The 14296-nt window shown below is 51.6% G+C and overlaps 3 protein-coding genes across 3 annotated transcripts; 1 reads left to right on the top strand and 2 right to left on the bottom strand.

Moving 5' to 3' along the window:
• Positions 1-35: 35 nt before the first annotated feature.
• On the bottom strand, positions 36-4373 carry LOC137904115 (protein adenylyltransferase SelO-like). Its single transcript, XM_068748278.1, has 20 exons — positions 4354-4373; positions 3569-3774; positions 3360-3478; positions 3161-3289; positions 3014-3078; positions 2891-2947; positions 2708-2806; positions 2563-2630; positions 2355-2446; positions 2211-2276; positions 2057-2129; positions 1906-1989; positions 1706-1835; positions 1554-1598; positions 1071-1152; positions 861-953; positions 597-673; positions 427-464; positions 266-345; positions 36-169 (listed from the first exon to the last, which is right to left on the bottom strand). Exons 1-20 carry the CDS (start codon positions 4371-4373, stop codon positions 47-49), a joined length of 1746 nt encoding a protein of 581 aa, XP_068604379.1. The 3' UTR covers positions 36-46.
• A 59-nt stretch (positions 4374-4432) lies between these two features.
• pdss1 (prenyl (decaprenyl) diphosphate synthase, subunit 1) lies at positions 4433-7728 on the top strand. Its single transcript, XM_068748021.1, has 11 exons — positions 4433-4587; positions 5247-5308; positions 5384-5516; positions 5585-5715; positions 5854-5995; positions 6090-6201; positions 6329-6438; positions 6530-6610; positions 6700-6813; positions 6898-6978; positions 7133-7728. The coding sequence occupies exons 1-11, from the start codon at positions 4444-4446 to the stop codon at positions 7271-7273; spliced, it is 1251 nt and encodes a 416-aa protein (XP_068604122.1). The 5' UTR covers positions 4433-4443; the 3' UTR covers positions 7274-7728.
• Positions 7729-8792: 1064 nt separating this feature from the next.
• Positions 8793-14054, bottom strand: LOC137903598 (abl interactor 1-like). The gene is made up of 7 exons (XM_068747723.1): positions 14017-14054; positions 13635-13787; positions 12799-12899; positions 10657-10875; positions 9926-10015; positions 9091-9279; positions 8793-9007 (listed from the first exon to the last, which is right to left on the bottom strand). Exons 1-7 carry the CDS (start codon positions 14037-14039, stop codon positions 8832-8834), a joined length of 951 nt encoding a protein of 316 aa, XP_068603824.1. The 5' UTR covers positions 14040-14054; the 3' UTR covers positions 8793-8831.
• Positions 14055-14296: the final 242 nt, after the last annotated feature.

The raw sequence follows: 14296 nt of genomic DNA, 5'->3' as shown, positions 1-14296 counted from the left end.
GTCAAATAGCATCTCACTGAAGTGTTTTTCTACATCCAAGAGTTGATCAAGAAGAACAGCTGACCTTTAACCTCTTGGCCCAGGGTGGAGGTCTTGCTGCATAACCCGCCTCCTCTGCAGTCTCATGTGTAACAAACGGAGCGGACAGGATGCGGTGCCGCAGCGACACCTAGTGGAGGGAAATAGGAAATGCATCCAAGTTCAAACCAACAAGCAAATTATATGAAACATTAATTACGCGAAATAACAAATAACAAACACACACCTCTGAAAAATCGTTTTTCTCGGCTTTGCTTATGGCGGAATCTGCCACCCAGTTCCTCAGCACATATCTGGGATTCACAGCTGCCACACAGCGTAGGAAACGTATGACTTTTACATCTTTAACGGTGAAATAAACACTGATGTGTGGGTGAAGGGCTTCACCTTTCATCCTGCGCTGACGATCCAAATCCTTCTGTTGCCTGAAAGGTGGAAATAAATGTGTCAAATTCAATTTCCACAAGGATATAATCCAAAAAACAGCATCTCGTGATGCAAAATTGAGATTGTTTCCATGCACTAAAATGACTTAAATGGTAAATCTTTTTACTCACCTGCCGAGCCTGAGCAGGTACGTCCTGAGCCAATCAGCGAAGAGCAGGTGGGATGACAAGTCTTCAAGAGCCCACATCTTATAACAAAGAAGATCAAGAGTCCTTTAAGTCATCATTAAAACACTGATTTGGCTTCATTTTTGCATGTTTATCCACAACAGTGTCACAAGCGAGCATCTTTTCTAAAAACCTTATTCTAAAAACTCCGATCCGATTTCACCGATATCCGAACCCCGGAACCAGAGATGTGACGCGTCGCTCCACCTGTGTGACGTTCTTGCGGTGAAGCTGCTCTAGTGAAACTTCGCTGAGCTGCCTGAAGGTCATGGTGAAGTCTGACTGCGTCTCCTCCATCATCTGGGGGAGGCGTCAGTGAAATAGATTTAAAGTTTAAAAAAACATCCAGACGCTGAGATCAAAGGTATTTAGCTGACAGCGACGAACTGTCACGCTGAGAATCCATCGGCGACTCGCCTTCAGCAGGAAGGCAACGAGGTGGCCGTCGCCCTCCTCTTCACCCAGAAGCCCCAGTTTAGCCTTAAAGAGCTGATGGAACCTGAAATTATAGAAACCGCTGTCGTGACACAACAAAGATAATTTTCTCAAGGCAATTCATCTTCATCTCTCCCCCCCCCCCCCCCCCCCCCCCGAAAAGACAGAACGATGACTCATCATATTACCGGGGCGGACCGCGACACGCAGACGCTGCAAGCGAATTCAACCGATCTCAAGGGGAGGGAATTAAGAACAATGGAGGGACACTCTTGAGCGAACGAAGCCTTGTTGGAATCGCTCGCTTCATTTCCACCAAGTTTCAACTCAATCCATCAGATAATCCATCTCATTCTGTTAATCCGGTTGTCATAGAAACAAAGAGATGTCGGCGACATTAAAAAAAAAAAAATCTCAAGCAGATAGAGGTGAAAGAAAACACTTTAAGAGACGTGTGGAGCTTACCTCATTTGGTAAATCTCTGCAAATCCTCCTAAAACAGTTTTAGCCCTGAGAAAGAAAGAGGAGACAAGGAATTCCTTTTGGAGATACTTTCCATGCTGGGGAGGCAGACGACACACGTTTCGAGGATTTCCTCGCACAGATATGATTCTCACTCCTTCCGCTGTTTTTCAGAAAACACCGGACTGAGCGCCACCGAAAGCTTCTCCAGGTTGAAGAGTCCGACGTCGGCCTGAGCGCCAATGCGGTATCTGCCCTCGCCGTCAGAGGCGTTGGGCACGAAATCTGCAACAGCACGACGTCGTCTGACATTCGACAAGAACGGGGAAGTCAGTCCTTTCGTCGCCATACCGACCGGGGTCGTACGACTCCATGAAGCCGAACGGTCCGTAGTCGATGGTGATGGACAGGAGGCTGAAGTTGTCCGTGTTGCACACACCTGTAGGGATGAGACACGGCAGGTATCACCGGTGGGATCACATGTTCAGCCGGGCCGAGGTTCTTACCGTGTGCAAACCCAACAGACATCCACCGGGCGATGAGATGGGCCGTTTCATTCACAACAGCGGAGTAAAATACCTGGAAAAAGCAAACGCAACTAAATCGAACAGAAAGTTCAACAAATCATAATGGCTATATATATACATTTAACTAACTCACCAAATATTTATCCGGGTCATCTGAACCGATTGAAGAGAAGTGTTCTTCAATCACAAAGTTCAGCAGCTTCCTAAAGCGTTCAATGATTAAAATGACGCAGAAGTTCATAAAATGAGAACGAGCGTTTCGACCACGTGACCAGACTCGCCTCAGGAGATCGACTTCTCCGCTTTGGGACAGAATTTCTAGAGATCCAATCCGGAACCAGGACTTGGCTAACCGGAGGACGACGGCTCCTGTTAAAAAAATAGAAGAAAGAAAGAAAGAAATACAAAAGCAAAAAGGTAAAATAAATGTTATTTATAAATGTCACTGATAAAGACTCAGACTCAGGTTCCGTAGCAGTTTGCACCTCTCTCTGTTTTCACATTGCCGTCGTAGAACTGATCCCTCGTCACCGGCTCGTCACTCACAACGAGACTGAAACGATCATCAGATTAGCGACAGAAAGCATCCGGACACACAGGACTCTTAGTATGTTGTCGTTGTTGCATCACCTGGCAGCCCTGCTGGTGGGAACGCCCAGGAAGTGCATGGCTTCACTGCACAGGAACTCCCTAACAGAGGATCGGATGACAGCCCGGCCGTCTCCTGACCTGCGTTAAAAAAGAAACATTTCATTCCTTCTCGTCGTGTGACGTCCGCTAACACGCCAAAAAGGAAGAGGAGGAAGAAAACACCTTGAATACGGAGTTTTCCCCGAGCCTTTGAGCTGCAGCTCCCACACCTCTCCGTTCCTGCAGTGAAGGCGCGAGGCGTTAAATATTCATGATACAAGCCGTCCAATGGGAGAATGCGCTCACCTGTTGGTGTACCGACCGAGGGAATGCGCTCGGCCGTCGCCCAGCTGGCCTGCCCAGTGGCCAAACTGAGGGAGAGGAGGATAATCAGAAAGACATTTTCATGAGATCCAGTTTAAACGACACATGCGGGTGGAAGTGCGGCCCTGCCTGATGGCCTCCGTATCTGTGCGCCAGCGGAACAGACCCGGGCAGCAGCCTGCCGCCGCTGGCGTACCGCAGAAACTCATCCGATCGTGTTGCAGCCATGTCGACGTCCAAGATGCCTTCAATGACATCCTGTTGAGGAAAGCATGAATGTGAATGGATCGTGACGTCCCTGCGGGCATTTACGTCGTCACGGTTCTACCTGGGAGGCGGCCGCCAGCCTCAACGGGCCTCTCAGAGGGGTCGGAGTGGATTTGGAGAATATGCAGTTCTTCACGGTGCGAACGGAGTCGCCGTCGGCTCCATCTGCTGGGAATGCTTCTGCAGAAAGAACAGAAGGGCGGCGACCCGTTCACTATATCGACTCAAATACTCTCCCCTGCCACGAAGAAGAATCCATTTTTTTTTTACCCAAGAGCTTCTCGCAGGATACGATGAATTGGTCCAAGTCTCGACGGAGGTTTGAAACACTCGCGTTCCACCGAGATCGGACGCCGTCTAACGGTGTTCTTTCATCGGCGGTGCATTCACTGACACCGTTTTGGCAGAACTCAAGAACGTACACGCGTGAAAAGAGGGCAAAGACTAAGACAAGGTGAAGCGTGGACATTTTTATCCTTTAGTAAATGAAAAGCAGCGATAACAGTTAGACATCTGGGTTTGTTCCTGCACGGAGGTTGCATGTTCTTCCCGTGTTCACCCACAGTCCCGGCCTGCAAAGGACAAATTATAAAAGATGGGTGGATGGAAATTAAAATAGAAATACACAGAATGGAATCTCTTCAGAATATTAGTACACATTTTATGAGATTAACATTTTTCTTTGAAAGGACATCTACTGAAAATTATAGCTCAAAGCAGATTATATTAACGTACTGAGAATTAAACACACTCAACACCACGTTTAAATAATTAGCCTAGTGAAGTTAGGTGAATTAACCTAACCTATACCTAAAAAACGAAATATAATTTAGGATTACATGCTTCAGGACGTCACTCCACCTCGGCTAAATAACGCTAATAGCGTTAGCTCCCGGTTAGCTTCCCAGCTACTAGCACTCAATAATTTAGGCTACATTATTTTAGAGCCCATTAAGAAAATGCTGTTTATACATTTATCGGGACAAAACATAAATAACATCTACCACTTGTCTTCTTAGAAGTTAGTCATGTTATCTCAAGCCATTTCACTTTACTTCCTGGTTAACGACGTCATCGAGTGACGACCGCTTGCTTGATTTCCGGTTCCGTTGACATGTTTTTCTCGATGCACGCCCAACAGGAACATGGCGGCGCCTTGGTGGAGGCAGACCCGGAGGTGGACGACAAGCGGCACGAACACGCTTTTATTTGAAACCTTTTGGAAGTCCGACAGCAGGGCCGTGTCGCGCGTGGGGCCGGCGTTCAGGAGCTCCGAGCCGGGGAACAAGGTGAGCTTCTGGCGGCGTTAGCATGCCGCTAACCGGATCAAACCCTGGAAGGTCACACTTGCTTCCGAGCGATCAGCCGGCATCCGTGAACGGTGGCGGTGTCCATCTAATCAATCATTTATTTCATTGATTCATCGATGCTAATGTAGCCTTGTTGATCCTTCACAAGGGTTTTACTATTTTATAAGAACGTCTTGAACCAGTGGTGACATTTTCAGGGGGTTGTTGCCCTGCTAAGGGTTAACGCTGCCGGCTTAAGGGTCAAGACCTGCCCGGGACAAGTGCGTGAACCTCCGTCCTTCACGAAACATGCTAACCTGAAATGTAACCGATGTCTGCTCTGGTTCCCATTCAGTTGTTTCCATATATTCAAGTGTTTATTTCACTTTTGAACCTGGATAGACTTTATAACAAGTGTTATAAACAGATTTACAGGCACTGTTTACCAGAATTTTAAACCTCAACATCTGTTTATCGTGTTAATTTCTTTCAGGTTGTTCGTGTCTCTTGAAAATAAGAACATGTCGTGCTGTATCAGCAATAATCCTCCTCCTCATGAACCTCTACGACCGTGGGGCTAACCGGGCCGATCATTATCTTGCTAGTTCTATAAAACTTTACAGTAAATTATAAAAGTCACACGTTATCCGATCCCTCAGGGGCGGGCCGCAGCGCCAGCGAGACGGATAACGCCAAACAACCTTACCTCATCGCTCGCCAGGTGAGTTCTCTGAAGCTGTTAGCCAAACGGCTAACTGCGCTGTTTTACGGTTGCTGTTCGTGTCCTCCTCTGCAGACGCGGGTCGCGTTTGCCGGATCCATCGCTGCGGTTCTGCTCTCGCAGGAGGCTGCACAGCGACGCCAAGCCGAAGGACCCCTTCACCTTAGCCCAGAAAGATTTACAAAGTTTCTACGACGACATCAGGAAGGTGCGTTTTCAGCGTGAGATCTTTAGCTTCAGAAATAAAGACGTGAATGTTCTTGCTCTGCTTCACAGGAGCTGTTTGTGTCCAAAGAGGAGCTGAAGTTTCTATGTGGTTACTACTTTGACGGCAAAGGCAAAGCCATCCGACCGTTGATCGTCGTCCTGATGGCGCGGGCGCTCAACATCCACAGCAACATCTCGGGGTAAGGCGCGTCTTTTATACGCCGCTCCGGCTAACCTGGAGTGACCTTTGGGACAGAAGGAAGAGGCGGTACTTCCTGTAAAATACCACGCGATGGTTTTATTTCACCTGATTTCATGCAACTCGTCATCGTCTGCAGGGATTTGCTGCCGGGACAGAGGGCCGTTGCCATGGTCTCCGAAATGATCCACGCCGCCAGCCTGGTGCACGATGATGTCATAGACGGGTCTAACAAACGAAGGGGGAAGAGAACAATCAATGAAATTTGGGGTGAAAGAAAGGTAAGACGTTAGATTGGATTTGTGCCCACTCTTCTCTTCTCTCCGTGACTTTCTTCCCCCCCCCCCCCCCCCCCCCCCCCCGCTTCGATTCAAGGCAATCTTGGCCGGCGATTTCATCCTCTCTGCCGCCTCCATGGCCTTGGCTCGCATCGGGAACGTCGCGGTGGTGAAAGCGATGTCTCAGATCATGGAGGACCTGGTACGAGGTACGGCGTTCCTGATTTAACCCTTAAAAGACACCTTTTTAGCGACCAGAGACAGAATGTCAAATGATAAATGCTCTCTTCTCCACCGATGGTGACACCCCCCCCCCCTCCCCTCCCCTCCCCTCAGGTGAATTCATGCAGCTGGGTTCCAAAGAGAACGAGAACGAGAGATTCAAACACTACCTGGAGAAAACCTTCAAGAAGACGGCGAGTCTCATCGCCAACAGCTGTAGAGCAGTATGTACGTTCTGTCTCTGCGTAAATGCGGCGGCGTGGGCGGCCCCTGGCCTTCCGTTGATCGTCTCCTCTTTCCTCAAATTCCTTGAAGGTGTCTCTCCTGGTAAACTCTGATCCGGACGTGCATGAAATAGCCTACCAGTACGGGAGGAACGTCGGGATTGCGTTTCAGGTCATTTTCACTGTCGGGTCCTTCGTCTGTGAGATTAAACCCCGATCTCACGTTTATATGGGTTAACTTCGTCCCACCCCGTCCCACAGCTGGTTGATGATGTCTTGGACTTCACATCTGGAGCCAATCAGTTGGGGAAGCCCTCGGCTGCGGACCTGAAACTGGGTTTGGCCACGGGCCCGGTCCTGTTTGCGTGCCAGCAGGTGGGACCGCCGTCCTGTGGATTGCGTTTTTAGTTGACAACCTGTGGCGTCGGCACCGGCGGTTGATTCTGTTGGTTTTTCTAGTTTCCTGAGCTCCACGCGATGATTATGAGGCGGTTCAGCTCCAAAGGAGACGTGGATCAGGCCTGGCGGTACGTCCTTCAGGTACGAGCAGCAGGCAGCCGTTAATAAAAACACGTGAATCCGTTTTCTCAACACAAAAACAACTCGAGTCAAGTTGTTAAAATGAATGGGAAACGGGATGTTTCTTCTGGGTACAGAATCTAAATTGGATTGACTCCTCCTCTTCCTGTTGCAGAGTGACGGCGTGCAGCAGACCAACTATCTGGCCCGGCGCTACTGCCAAGAAGCCATCAGGCAGATCAGCGGCCTGCGGGCGTCGCCGGAGAGGGACGCCCTCATCCGGCTAACGGAGATGGTGCTAACCAGAGATAAGTGAGCCTCTTCGCTTGAGATGGCGACCTGAGGGAGGGAGAGCGCCCGCCACTCCACGGCGCCAACGCAGGCCAGTGACGGACAAAATGAAACTGAGAGACACGATTGGTCCAGAGAGACCCGCCTCAGCGGCGGTCGAAGTGTCGACGCCCACTGAAATCAGGGGTTTGGTTGAACAGCATCTGTACAGATAATAGAACAACAATTTTGGGGTTAAGTGCAACCGGGAGAAACTTTTAACCTTGAACGAGACGGCACTGAAAGCTGCGACGTGGCGGCGCCGCCTGCCACGCCGCGAGACGAGCCGAGCCGCAGCGGCCATCGTGGTTCCACATGCGGCGGAGGCGGAACGTCTTCGGTGCCTTCGCTTGGATCCGTCCGTGCCTCAGAGGCCAAAAGATCAGACGAGCGTTTGACTAGAACAACCGCGGCCTTAACTTCCACCATGACTGTGCTCAATAAACCTTTGGTGTTGTTTTTTACGTAAGCCTTCGCTGCTTCCTGTTTGCCCAGTGACCAGACAAACACGCTTGTTGAACATGGCATTGTTTATTATAAAAGACTGTACATGAATTTTTCGATCAACATATAATATATATACAAATGAAGGGCAGGCAGCCTCCGCGGGTTCGACCCGTGGAGCCGCAACACGTTTTAAGAATTGGAAATACTAAAGCAAAGCGAAGTTAAAACGAGCTGCAGAATCCTGAAACGGTGATTGGCTGATTTCAGTGAGACGTTTTGCACCTGCGCCGCTCAGGATTTCGTGTTCAGAGCGTCAGAGGGGGGTGTTAGCCGTTACAGCGTTCTACACTATATCTGAATTGTCTCTGCTTGTCGGCCGGAGGTTTCAATCGGATCGGCTTTGAAGTGATGCGATCGACGTGTTCTTGTGCTACAAACGTTCGGATGCATGAAAGTTAAGTCTGTGGCTAATCGGCGGCGGCGGCGAGACAAAGAAACAAAAAATCTGACTTCAACAGCGTAAAAATCAAAGGTGGAAACATTTACATGACGGAAGCACGACGGCGACAAACTGAAGGTTACGTCATCTCTCCGAAAACTAGCATGCTTCGACGCCAACACCGATTCTTCAGGAGGAGCTGCCCGTATACAGTATTGGGCACCGCCGGCGTGGGGGGGGCGGGGCACCGCTATGGAGACCATCATCACCGACATTCACATTGCAGAAACCCGAGTGGCTGCAGCTCACGTTATTTACGGCTGGCGGCGTGAAAACATCAAAGGAAGCCGCGTTTCATTGGTTCCGCGGCCGCCGTCTTCAGGTTCGACCGGTGTAAACACGTGGAGTCTGATTCTATAGAAACTATTTTACATCGTCCATAAATGCCCCCCCCCCCAAAAAAAACCCCACCCAAATAAACCAAATATTACTTTTCATTTTGTCTGCAATCAGTAAGTAAAGAACATTCTTTCATGTCAAAAGGGGATCATACAGTTACGTCTACGCCTGTCTGGAGTCGAATCGCTGCTGCGGTCAGTCTCTCAGAGGGGGGGGGGGGGGGGTGATGATGTGACTGAATAAATAAAGGCGGGTCCCCTCAGTCGGCGTAGTGCATGATGGACTCCACGTAGTTGCCGGGGAACAGTCCGGTGGTGCCGTTGCAGACGCCCTCGAACCAGCCGTCGTCGTTCTTCTTGATGACGTAAATGATGGCCCCCTCCATAAAGGACAGCTCGTCGCCTTTGTCTTTGTTGTAGTCGTAGATGGCGACCACTGAAAGACGGAGGAGAGGAGAGGAGCGTTCAGGACACGCCCCGGGGTCGGACCCGACCGAACGGCGTGCGCTCGGAGCAAACCTTTCTCGATGTAGCTCATGGGCGCCCACTGCGGGTCCCCGTCGGCGTAGGGGTCGTTGTACTGCACGACGGCGGCCGCTTCCTCCTCCTCGTAGTCGACCGGCGGGGGCGGCGGCGGGGGAGGAGAGTCGTCGAACATGGGCGTGTCGTCCGGGGGCGGCGGTGGAGGTGGGGTGGGCGTGTCTGCAACTGTTGGAGCGACGGAACACACAAGACGACCGACGTTAAACGGGTGATGGATCGCCGGTCGGCAGGAGCCTGCTGTGGGCGGAGGGGGGGGGGGGGGCGGCGGCTGAGTCGTGCAAAACGAACGGGAAGGCGTGCAGAAGAGTGTTGAAACATTAACGGTTTGGGAGGCTGCATCGATGTCAGAGGACACATCCTCTGTGACGCCATGCACACGGAGAACAGCGGAGTCGTGCTATTTAGCGGGTTAGCGTCTCGTACCATGCAGATTTGTCGCTTTCTGCTCGTGTAATATCTGGCAGCAGTACGGAAGTCTGACCAGCAGAGGGCAGACTTCCAGTATTGTTTTGTGGCACCTTTTCCCTTGCATAAACATTATCATTCACCTCAGGCCTGCCCTGCAGCGCTGCATGAGCATTCAGCACACCCCGAGCTGTCAGTTAGACCCCCCCCCCTGCCCCGCCCCCCCACAGCTGGATGTTCTAAACAGAATGAGCTCATTTCATGAATTACACGCCTAAAAAAATATGCATCAGCACATGAGGACAGAGGAGGGGAAGGGGCGGGCAAGATGCATGCTGGGTGTTCTGGAAAAGGGAAATCGTTGGCACAGATGAGGAGGAAAGTATGTCTGAGCCTCTTCACTTACTGCTCTCCTGCATCCTGGCCACAAAGCCAGTCAGAGGTATCTGTGGAGTCAGCTGGGGCATGGGAGGAGGAGGAGGAGGAGGAGCAGTAGATACTGAAAGCCAGCAGAGGAAAGGCAGAGGAAGAAGGTGGCAACAGAGAGAGAGAGAGAGAAAGAGAGCCCATCAGTCACCAAGAATACGGGCGGCAGAGAGGACACCCCAAGCAAACACAACCGCGACCTGTTAGCCGACACCTTCATGACGTAAAGGAAAAGACAGATCAGATCTCCAAACGTCAGACACAAACGTAGAGCTGATCCGAGCTCTGTCGGACGGTTCCTCCGCTGAAAGTAGTTTTGTAGAAACGATAAAGTTATTGTTTGAAATAGGGCCGTTAAAAATGAATGACTCTGCAGTTAGCCGGCTAACCCCGCCCGCCTATTTTGCATGTTGAAATCCCGATACGGAGGCAATGGCTCATTCATGAAAATCAAACGGACTTGGATGTGATTTTTAACACATTATCAGACATCATCTGTAGAATCAGGAGCAGATATTCTGCATCGATACGAAGGAAGAGATAAAAAGGCTCAACCTGCACCTAAAGGTTAGCTTGCTTTAGTTTGTGATTGTGCGTGATTTAGAAAAATAAAGTGTGAGCTTTTGTGCTTCAGTGAAAAGAAAGGAGGCGTGAACCGGAGACGGGGGGGTGGGGGGGGGGGGGGCTTACTTGAGGAGTTCTGGCCGTATCCGGGAGTGCCTCCGTTAACGTGAGGCTGCTGCTGCTGCTGGAGCTGCTGCTGCTGCTGCAAGGAGAACTGGGAAGTGACCGACGGCGCCCGGCGGTAGGTGCCCGTGGCCGAAACCATGGAGACGGAGGAATTGGACGGGTTGTGGCGTGAAATCTGCCGCGATATGGTTCCAAACTGGGACATTGGAGCCGGGCCCAGACCAGGCCCGGGGGCCACCGCTATAGAAACACCCAGAGGAAGAGAGGGAAGACAGGCAGGACCAGAGAGGGAGGGAGGGGTTAGACCGGAGAGAGAGAGAGAGAGATCATTAGGAAAGAGAAAAACTGATTATCGGTTCCGTGTGTGGAAGTCTGCACAAATATCTGGACCGGCAGGGAGAGAAAGGGTTAACGTGTTTTTCCTGTTGACGTTTCTGGATAACAGGCGAGGAGAGGGAAGGGCGGAGCCACAGGAAGTCAGCAAACGGGCGTGTCCTCATTGTCACCGGCAGAACGTTTGATTAGAGCTGAGATTGTGTGTGGAAAACCTTTCAAACGGTCATTTTAATCCAGATGCAGTCAGATTAGCAGCCGCTGGACGGACACACACACCTACACACACACGCACACACACCTACACACACACACACACACACACACACACGCACGGCTAGGACAAAAACGGTTCCATCAATAAAACTGATAACCAGATAAAAATGTTTTTAGCGTGAACCTGTTTTGTCGTCCAATCAAAAGCGGTTGAAGCAGGAAGTCACCTTTGTGTCACATAAATTAGAATTTAAAAGTAAAGGAGAGCAGAAATATATCTCAAACCCAACGAGCCATGATTCATTATTTACAAATGGAGCTAAAATGTTAGAGGTTGATTCTGGGAGAGCATATTCTGTATTTTTTAGGATATGAAAGTCATATTCATTAATGACGCAGGATTTTATTCAGGTCAAAGGTCAGCGAGGAACCATTCAGAGCTGTGCGGGTGAAATTCAATGATATTATTAGCCAATCACAAAGCATGAAGGAGCCCCGTCACCAATGAGGGTTGAGAATGGTGCCCAGTCTGTTCACACGTTCTGCATCACGACGACGCAGCGACAATCAATCACCTCGCTAGCGGCGTGAACGGCTGGACACTCGGCCACGCCCTGATTTGTTCACCCCACCGTGCTGATTATCCACCACCAGAGGCGCCGGAAGCGGCCTCGCACGGCGAGGACTCTCACCTGTGGGTGGCGGCGGCGGCGGCGGAGGTGCCGCCGGAGGGCCGAGCCCGGCCGCAGGAAGAGGTGGCGGCGGGGGAGGCGGAGCGAACATGGGCGGGACTGAAAGGAGCGTTGACGTTAGTCACCGTGGAACACCGAGGCAGGACGGCGTCTGCCTCCTCCTCACGCAACATCCCGTCACTTCACTCAAGAACCCCCCCCCCCGTCCCCCCTCCCCGGAGGAGCAATTCAACTTTGTCGCGGTGCGGCGCGGCGCTTCTTTGAGGTATGAATTGACTGTTTCCATGGCGACCATCTTGCAGGGAGAGAGCTGTGGCTAGTTCTTAATTCCTGGCACTGAGGTAAAAGAAAAAGCTGCTGCACGGTGTACTGCAGTACTGCGTGCTTGTGTACGGTGTACGGTGTACTGCAGTACTGCGTGCTTGTGTACGGTGTACTGCAGTACTGCGTGCTTGTGTACGGTGTACTGCAGTACTGCGTGCTTGTGTACGGTGTACTGCAGTACTGCGTGCTTGTGTACTGTGTACGGTGTACTGCAGCTTGGCCTATTTACGCAGACAGAAATCCGGTCGTGCTCTGAACACAATAAAGCTCCGTAATCCCCGCCTGGTAAACGGCGGCTTTGAGAATGTCCCGTAGAACATTCACGCCTTTCCGAGTAAAGCTCCTGAACGCACGCATCACCGCTGGAGGACTCGTCTCCTGATGCCTGATCCATATGTTTCGATTACTGCTCATTGGTGCAGCAGGCGGAGCTAAAGGCTGTCAATGATTTAAGAAGCGATTTATGTCGCGTCTCCCGGCTCAGACACGACCTCAAACAAGCAAAAAAACTGTTTTCTTGTTTTTTCACTTTGGAAAATCGGTGCCAGAAAAGTGTTCCTGGACGAGGTGCGGACCCGTCGCCGCTGGCAACGCTCACCTGGCGCAGAGTTGGGGATGGAGGGCGTCGGCACGGCGATGGGAATGCCAATGCTGCTGCTGCCGCTGTTCTCCCTGCTGCTGCTCCCCCCGCTGCTTCCACTGAGGAGGAGGAGGAAGAGGAAGATGTCGTTTTATTCAGCAGCAGGTATTATCGGTGATATTGATTCATCACGCTGACATCATCAGGCGTGACACTGGAGCTCGTTTGTCTGCCCTGCTGAACCGGTTTAAACGCCCCCCCCCCCCCAGTCTGGGACCACTGACCTGACCAATCCTCATTTCTGCTCCAGTTCCTCCCCCCGGCTCCTCGGCCCTAACGAGCCCCCGACCTCCTCCTCTCATGCGTTTCAAGTGACATCTCTTTCACATCTCCCCCCCCCACCCCCTCTCTACTCTTTCACCTCGGGGTTCTCCAGGCACATCCAGCAGGGATTGCGCTGGGAGTGACGCCGGGGGGCGGGTGGGAGCTCGGCGTCTGCGTCTGGAGATAAAGGCTGAGCAACGCTGTGCCATCCCTCTTTTGAAGTGAAAGTCTCACTTCAACCCCCCCCCCCCCCTTAAGCCCTACATAATTTACCCATTCCTCTCTTCCTCAGTGTTCCTCCCCCCCCCCCATCTTTTTTTATTCTCAGTGAAATAAACCGCACCGAGCCTCGTCTCTCATGCAGCCCTCACCCAAAATATTCCGCTGTTTATAATTCAACTGGCTTTAAAGAAGTTCCGGCTCCCCTTTCTCACAGCTGACAAAACCAAATTCCCCCAAAGCAAAAGGAAAACTGAGACGCCGTTCCCGCTAGAGAGGCGTGGCTACGAATAGGATGGATCCTCATCTACCTGTGCGTGCGCTGTCTCTGGTTGAGCGACGCCGTACGACCCGGGCTGTGCTGCGGCCCGTGTTGGCCGCCCAGCCGGGCGGGGCTGGTCATGTAGTCGTTGGGCACCGTCGGGGGCTTCACCGGCTCCAGGGTCTTGAACTGCGTGTTCCTCCTGCCCCGAAGTAGAAAACGAAAAGCGCAGATTAGGAACCGCGAGGACGGGAATGATGGAGCGCAAATCCGATCGGGTTCACCCTGCTGGACGCGCCGCGGCCTGGAAGTTCACGCCTTGGAATTAAAATGATCGGAGACCACGAGCGGGTTCGCCGGGACGCATCCCGAACTCGCCGAAAGTACCGCGATCATTCTCACTTCCACGCCGACTGATCTGAAAACCTCACCCAAGCGTGCCACGCCCCGACATGGGAGGGCTCGGCGGCTTCTGCGTCGGCGGATTGGTCCTCGATAGCGTTCCTCCTCTGATCGTCTGATTGTTTCCGTGCTGCTGTGGTTGGGTGGAAAACACACACATTTAACAAACAAACGGACTTCAGACGGCGTGTGTGTGTGTGTGTGTGTGTGTGTGTGTGTGTGTGTGTGTGAGATCATAGTCCGATGCTATAGGCTGCCCAGACGAACTCTCCATAGACGCCGGTCCAACCGGTGGTTAACCCGCAGGTT

This window comes from Brachionichthys hirsutus, chromosome 14 (genome assembly GCF_040956055.1).
Source record: "Brachionichthys hirsutus isolate HB-005 chromosome 14, CSIRO-AGI_Bhir_v1, whole genome shotgun sequence".
NCBI classification, from domain to species: domain Eukaryota; kingdom Metazoa; phylum Chordata; class Actinopteri; order Lophiiformes; family Brachionichthyidae; genus Brachionichthys; species Brachionichthys hirsutus.
The sequence above is the reverse complement of the archived record's forward strand: the minus strand, read 5'-3'. Positions and strand labels throughout refer to the sequence as shown.

Bases quoted from the DNA above. Each gene is read 5' to 3' on its own strand.
- LOC137904115 (XM_068748278.1), bottom strand. From the start codon at position 4,373: ATGACGTCGTTAACCAGGAA. The intron at 3,479-3,568 runs GTAAAAAAAAAA...TTCTTTCTGCAG, and splicing joins ATCCTGCGAGAAGCTCTTGG to AAGCATTCCCAGCAGATGGA. The intron at 170-265 runs GTGTGTGTTTGT...TCCCTCCACTAG, and splicing joins AGAAAAACGATTTTTCAGAG to GTGTCGCTGCGGCACCGCAT.
- pdss1 (XM_068748021.1), top strand. From the start codon at position 4,444: ATGGCGGCGCCTTGGTGGAGGCAGACCCGGAGGTGGACGACAAGCGGC. The intron at 4,588-5,246 runs GTGAGCTTCTGG...CCGATCCCTCAG, and splicing joins GCTCCGAGCCGGGGAACAAG to GGGCGGGCCGCAGCGCCAGC. The intron at 6,439-6,529 runs GTATGTACGTTC...AATTCCTTGAAG, and splicing joins TCGCCAACAGCTGTAGAGCA to GTGTCTCTCCTGGTAAACTC.
- LOC137903598 (XM_068747723.1), bottom strand. From the start codon at position 14,039: ATGTCGGGGCGTGGCACGCTTGG. The intron at 13,788-14,016 runs GTGAGGTTTTCA...ACTTCGGGGCAG, and splicing joins TCGGGGCGTGGCACGCTTGG to GAGGAACACGCAGTTCAAGA. The intron at 12,900-13,634 runs GTAGATGAGGAT...CCTCCTCCTCAG, and splicing joins CAGAGACAGCGCACGCACAG to TGGAAGCAGCGGGGGGAGCA.